Source organism: Apteryx rowi, unplaced genomic scaffold (assembly GCF_003343035.1).
Source record: "Apteryx rowi isolate R43461 unplaced genomic scaffold, aptRow1 scaffold_1343, whole genome shotgun sequence".
In the NCBI taxonomy this organism is placed as follows: Eukaryota; Metazoa; Chordata; class Aves; order Apterygiformes; family Apterygidae; genus Apteryx; species Apteryx rowi.
The window spans coordinates 30,693-37,313 of NW_020447579.1; the positions used below are offsets into that span (position 1 = coordinate 30,693).

General features: G+C 65.2%; 1 protein-coding gene across 2 annotated transcripts in view; it reads right to left on the reverse strand.

Annotated features, from left to right (window-relative positions):
• ATP2A1 (ATPase sarcoplasmic/endoplasmic reticulum Ca2+ transporting 1) overlaps nt 1–6,513 on the reverse strand; it is a 9,141-nt gene extending 2,628 nt beyond the window's left edge. Inside the window, exons 1-13 of one of the 2 annotated variants that reach the window (XM_026056927.1) lie at nt 6,404–6,513; nt 5,535–5,673; nt 5,101–5,181; nt 4,869–4,954; nt 4,314–4,611; nt 3,678–3,844; nt 3,205–3,293; nt 2,863–2,965; nt 2,414–2,545; nt 1,771–1,896; nt 1,480–1,698; nt 909–1,244; nt 306–526 (exon numbers count right to left, since the gene is read on the reverse strand). In XM_026056927.1, coding sequence (XP_025912712.1) covers nt 306–526; nt 909–1,244; nt 1,480–1,698; nt 1,771–1,896; nt 2,414–2,545; nt 2,863–2,965; nt 3,205–3,293; nt 3,678–3,844; nt 4,314–4,611; nt 4,869–4,954; nt 5,101–5,181; nt 5,535–5,622 — 1,946 coding nt within the window. In that variant the 5' untranslated portion in view covers nt 5,623–5,673; nt 6,404–6,513. The remainder of the gene's footprint in view (nt 1–305; nt 527–908; nt 1,245–1,479; nt 1,699–1,770; nt 1,897–2,413; nt 2,546–2,862; nt 2,966–3,204; nt 3,294–3,677; nt 3,845–4,313; nt 4,612–4,868; nt 4,955–5,100; nt 5,182–5,534; nt 5,674–6,403) is intronic. The other variant, XM_026056926.1, reaches the window with a different exon arrangement.
• Between the last annotated feature and the right edge of the window lie 108 nt (nt 6,514–6,621).

The window sequence follows — 6,621 nt, forward strand, 5'->3', positions numbered from 1 at the left end:
CGGGGGGATCTAGAGGGAATCCGATGAGCATTGGGGTTGACGTGGGGGGGATCCACGGGGGAGTTTGCGGGGGGTACAAAGGGGATCAGGGAATCCAGGAGGGCTGGAGGAGATCCAGAGGGGATTCAGGGGACCTCATCTCACCCGACGGCCCCGTCCCTGTTGGAGATCTGTGGGAGGCGTGAGGAGGATTGGGGGGCTTGGGGAGGGGATCGGGGCGTCCCAGCTCGCCGGGGCGTCTCGTCCTCATTGGGGGCGGGGGTCTTGGGGGGATTCGGGGCAGGGATCCGGGTGTGCCAGCTCACCAGACCACCTCGCCCACATTGGAGGAGATGAGGTAGCGAATGAACTGCTTCATGTTGTTGTAGATGGCGCGGCCCTCCTCCACTGCCGCCACGATGGTGGAGAAGTTGTCGTCCGCCAGCACCATCTCGGAGGCCGTCTTGGCCACGGCCGTCCCCGAGCCCATGGCGATGCCGATCTCCGCCTTCTTCAGTGCTGGCGCGTCGTTCACTCCGTCGCCCGTCTGGGGATGGGGATGGCATCACCGGGCTGCCATCAAGGACCTCCTGGCCCCACAGAGTCTCCCAGGGACCACAATGTTCCAAACAGAATGCCGAACCCCCAGGGCCACCCTGGAGAGGTGCCGACCCCCCCAGAGCAATACCGGACCCCCAACACCACCCCAGAATGATGCCAGACCCCCAGGGAGATGCTGGAGACCCAGGACCACATCACAGTGATGCTGGATGCCCTGGAGTGATACTGGAGCACCTGGAGCAGCCTGGAGAGACGCTGGACCCCCCAGGACCACCCTAGAGCAATGCCGGAGCCCCAAGGCCACATCAGAGCCATGACGGAGGCCCCTGCGTGCTGCTGGACTCCCTCCTCCAGTGCCCCGTTCTCACCATGGCTGTGATCTCATCAAAGGACTGCAGGAACTCAACGATCTTGGACTTGTGGGTGGGCTCGACGCGGGCAAAGCAGCAGGCACGGCGACAGGCCTCCCGCTGCTCGGCAGGCGGCAGGTCATCGAATTCGCGGCCCGTGTAGGCCCTTCCTGTCACCTCCTCCTCCTCACTGAAGATGCCGATGCGGCGGCAGATGGCGATGGCCGTGCCCTTGTTGTCCCCTGTGATCATGATCACCCGGATGCCCGCGTCCCGGCACAGCTGGATCGAGCCCATCACCTCCTTCCGCGGCGGGTCCAGCATGCCCACGCAGCCCACGAAGGTCAGGTCCATCTGGAGGGACACGAGGAGTCAGGGGAGACATACGGGACAAGGGACCCCAGGCAGGGTGTTGCATGAGGTCATATCGGACCAGTGACCAGAAAGAGGGGACATTATGCACCCATACAGGACCAGGGACCCCGAAGGAGGGTGTTGTATGGCCACACGGGATCGGGGACCCCGGGGAGGGGGTCCCATGTCCGTACAGCACCGGGGGTGCCCCTGAGCGCCAAGCCCCCGTCCTCACCTCATACTCGGCGAACTTGGTGGAGTCTTCCAGGATCATGTCCTCCTTCTTGGGGGGGGTGTCGCGGGTGGCCAGGGCCAGGCAGCGCAGTGTGTCCCGGCCAGTGCCCCACTCCTTGATGATGGTGAGGATCTTCTCCTTGACAGCGGGCGTCAGAGGCACCCGTGTGGTGCCCACCCGCACATAGTTGCAGCGGTCGATGACACCCTCAGGGGCTCCCTGTGGAGGGATGATGTGAGGGAGGGGGACATGGAGGGGAGGGGGAAACGGGCACAGGAAGGCGGGTCTCACCTTGACGAACATCTTGTTGCCCACGGCAGCCCGCGAGGCCTTGGCCGGGGAGCAGTAGACTGACATGGACTTGCGGTCGCGGGAGAACTCCAGCGTGAACTCCTTTTTCATCAGCTGCTTGATGACCTAGGGCAGGGGGGACACCATCAGCAGGGTGCGGGGACACAAGGACACCGAGATGGGGGTCAGCAGAGCACAGGGACATGGGGACAGGGGGACATTGGGTCAGCAGGGCAGGGGTGCACAGGGAGAAGGGGTCAGCAGGGACATGGGGGACACAGGGACAGCAGGACACAGGATCAGCAGGGAAATAGGATCAGCAAGACACAGGGGAAATGGATGTGTGGGGACACAAGGTCAGTGGGGACATGGGGGGACTTGTAACATGGGGTCAATGGGGACATGGGGAAGACAGTGGGGTCAGTAGAACACAGGGCAATGGGGGGGACATGTGGTCAGCAGGGACAAGATGGGGACATGGGGTCAGTGGGGACACGGGGAGGACAGCGGGGTCGGCAGGGTCTGGGGGGAAATGGGGGACAGGATCAGGGAGGACAGCGGGGCTGGCAGGACGCAGAGGGACAAGGGGGCTGGGGACAGCAGGGACACGGGGGAGTCAGCGAGGGGCTGCAGGGCCACTTACGGAGTTGCAGGCGTTGGCCCGCTCCACCTTGGAGAGGCTCCGCACGTCAGTGTTGAAGACGTTCATCTTCTCTACGAGGCAGGTCAAGGCCGTCTCTGTTGCCTCCCCCACCTTCTCGTAGATGCCTTTGGACTGTGGGGCTGGGGTCAGTGCGGGCACCCAGGGGGGCCCAGGCGTCCTGGGGCCAGGCAGAAGGATGGGCACCCCAGGGGGATCCAGGCATCCTGGCACCGACTGGAGGGGCGTGGGGAGGAACAGGGGAACTTGGCGGGTCCCAGGGTGGGGATGGGGGAACCTGGGGCTTGGGGGGTCCCAGAGAGGGACAGGGAGGGGATGAGGGATCCTGGAGACACAGGGAGGGGTAGAGGGGGACCCACAGGGACGTGGAAGGGATGGGGACCCTGGGGGTCCCAAGGGGGCACTGGGAGGGAGCGTGGGGACGGCCTCACCTCGTTATAGTCGAGGGAGGAGTCGTTGCAGAGGGCACATATGGTGGCCAGCTCCACCAGCCCATCGTACTGCCCGGCCTTCACGTGCTTCTCGTTCTTCATCCTGGGGGACGGGATGGAACGGCTCAGGGACACAGAGGACACCACCGGGGGGGACACCCCACTGCCGCGGGGGCCCCGCAGCAGATGGGGCCAGCAACCCCACGGAGGAGGCCATTATCATCCTGCTGGGGACAGGAATCCCAAAGAGGAGGGTGTTTTCCTCCTGTTGGGGACGGGGACCCCAAAGAGGAGGCCGTTCTGAGCGCGTCAGGGACAGGGGCCTGGGGCCCAGTCACTCACACGTCTCCCTCGGGGGCATAGGTAGAGCCGCTGATGGAGAACTCGTTGAGGGAGCAGACGTCACCCTCCACCTTGTCCACGATGAACATCTAGGGGCAGGAGGAAGAAAAGGGTCGGTGGCACCCCGAGGGCCATTGGAGAGCCTGGGGGGGCTGTCGGGGCACCCTGAGCAGCCATCAGTACGTCCTGGTGGGCGTCGGGGCTGTCTGAGGGTCCGCTAGGACATCCCAGGGGCATCCCAGGAGAACGTCGGGGCATCCTGGGAGATGTCAGGGTGTCCTGGGAGGATATTGGGGCATCCTGGGAGAACGTCAGGGCATCCTGCAGGGCCCCCAGGACATCCTAGGGGATGTTGGGGCATCCCAGGAGGACATCAGGGCATCCTGGGGGGCTGTCAGGCAACCTGGGAGATGTCAGGGCATCCTGGGGGGCCGTGGGTCCATGTCAGGGGAGCCGGGGGGGCCCTGGCTCACCTTGCAGACGGACATCTGGTTGGTGGTGAGGGTGCCGGTCTTGTCAGAGCAGATGACGGAGGTGCAGCCCAGGGTCTCCACGGAGGGCAGGCTCCGCACGATGGCGTTCTTCTTGGCCATGCGCCGGGTGCCCAGCGCCAGGCAGGTGGTGATGACGGCAGGCAGCCCTGCAGTGGGGCGCCGGGACCAACCTCAGTCCCGGGCCCCGCCGCCCCCCGGCCTGGCCCCTCATCCCAGGGCAGCCCAATGGGGCCGGGGGAACCGGGGCTGGGGGCTGTAGCTCCATACAGGACCAGAGAATGGTGTTACAAGCCCTCGTAGGTCCCAAGAACAGCGTTAAAAGCCCAGGTGGGATCAAGAAAGGGTAATGAAAGTCCCTACGGGACCTCAGGAAGGCATTACCAGCCCGGGGAAAGCGCTGCGAGCCCGTATGGGGCCGGGGAAGGGGCTGCAAGCCCGTATGGGGCCGGGGAAGGGCGCTGCGAGCCCGTATGGGGCCGGGGAAGGGGCTGCAAGCCCGTATGGGGCCGGGGAAGGGCGCTGCGAGCCCGTATGGGGCCGGGGAAGGGGCTGCAAGCCCGTATGGGGCCGGGGAAGGGCGCTGCGAGCCCGTATGGGGCCGGGAGTCCCACAAACCTTCGGGGATGGCAGCGACAGCCAGGGCAACAGCGATCTTGAAGTAGTAAATTGCCCCGCGGATCCAGGAGCCACCGTGGACGGGGTCGTTGAAGTGGCCGATGTTGATGAGCCAGACGGCCACGCAGATGAGGGAGATCACCTTGGAGAGCTGCTCCCCAAACTCATCCAGCTTCTGCTGCAGCGGCGTCTTGTCCTGCTCTGTAGCCGCCATCTCGTCCCGGATCTTGCCGATCTCTGTGTTCACCCCAGTAGCCACCACAATGCCCACGGCTTTGCCTGCCCCAATGTTCGTGCCCTGTGGGGAGGAGGGACGGGGTGGCATTGGGGACGTGGCGGGGCACAGGGGGATCAAAGGAGATGCCGAGGGGACGGGGGACCCATGAGGACAGGGAGGACCTGGGGGGACCCATGGGACAGGGGGACCCACGGGACAGGGGGACCCAAGAGGACAGGGAGGACCTGGGGGGACCTGAGGGGACAGGTGGGACCCAAGAGGACAGGGGGGAGCTGGGGGGACCCGAAGGGACAGGGGGGACCCATGGAGACACTCACAGAGAAGAGCATGTTTTTCTTGTCCTGGTTGACGGCCCGGGGGTCAGGGACCGGCTCCGTGTGCTTGATCACGGAGACGGACTCGCCTGGCAGCAGGGGGACACGCACGTGCCGCAGGTGAGCATGCTGAAGCACGCGTGTACAGCTCCATGCACGCACCCTCTTGTGCAGCCCCCGCCCCGTATTGCACACGCATCCCCATGTGCACACGCGTCTGCACCCCAGGCCATACCGGTGAGGATGGACTGGTCCACACGCAGCGTTGTCGACTTGATGGAGATGATCCGGATGTCGGCCGGCACCTTGTCTCCCACTGTGGGCACCGTGGTTACTGGGATTACTGGGGGATACTGGAAGCTCCCAGGGATTAGTGGGAGTTATTGGGAGCACTGAGGGCCACTAGGAGTTCCCAGCACCTACTGGCAGTTACTGGGAGCTACCAATGGTTACTGAGGTCACTGGGAGCTCCTGGGAGTTACTGGGAGCTCCCGGGGGTTCCTGGGAGCTGCCAGCAGTTACTGGGGGGGGGTCACTGGGAGCTCTGGGGGGTCATTGGGACCTCCTGGGGGTTACTGGGGGTCAGTGGGAGCTCCCGGGGGGTCACTGGGAGCTGGCAGCAGTTACTGGGGTTACTGGGAGCTGGCGGGTGCCCCGTCGCCGCCTCACCTGCCACCTCGGCAATGTCCCCGGGCACCAGGTCGCGGGCCTTGATGCGCTGCACAGCCTTGCGGTCGGCGCGGTACACCTTGCCCATCTCCGGCTCGTACTCCTTGAGCGCCTCAATGGCGTTCTCGGCATTGCGCTCCTGCCACGGCGACCGGCACGGCACGGGACCACGGGGACGGCAGCGTGGAGATGGGAGACGGTCAGCGACGGGGATGCCCCCGGGTCCCTTGGCCGCAGAGCGGCGGCCCCAGACACGGCCCCGGCCATGTCCCCATGGCCCCAGACACGTCCTCGTGGCCCCAAACACATCCCCATCTCCATCTCTGTGTCCCCAAACAGGTCTCCACATCCCCATCCCCGTCCTCATGTCCCCAGACATGTCCCCATGGCCCCAGCCCTGTCCCCATGGCCCCAGCTCTGTCCTCACGGCCCCAGACATGTCCCTGCAGCCCCATCCCCGTTCTCATGTCCCCAGACACATCCCCATGGCCCCAGCCCCATCCCCATCTCCACCTCTGTGTCCCCAAACAGGTCTCCATGTCCCCAGCCCTGTCCTCATGTCCCCAGACATGCCCCCACATCCCCAGCCCCCTCCCCATACCTCCATCTCCATCCCTGTGTCCCCAAACAGATCCCCATGGCCTCAGTCCTGCCCCAGCACCATCCCCATGTCCCCAGATGTGCTCCCATAGCCAGAGCCCTGTTCCCAGCCCCAGCCCCAGCCCTGTGTCCCCAGATGTGTCCCCATGTCCCCAGACATGCTCCCATGGCCCCAGCTCTGTCCCAGGCCACGTCCCTTTGACTCCAGTCCCGTCCCCGTGTCCCCAAGCCCATCCCCGACGTCCCCAGTGCCACCGCCACCCTTTTACCTGCCAGACGCCCACCACAGCATTAGCGATGAGGATGAGGAGGATGACGAAAGGCTCTACAAAGGCGGTGATGGTCTCCTCGCCCTCCTCAAACCAGGCCAGGACCTGGGGGGAGAACGGGGACAGGGACAGGTCACCACGGGAGTCGTGCGGCCCCGGATCGCCTTTCGCTGTCACGCGAAGGGCCCAGCTGTCCCCACGGCAAATGTCAAGACGCT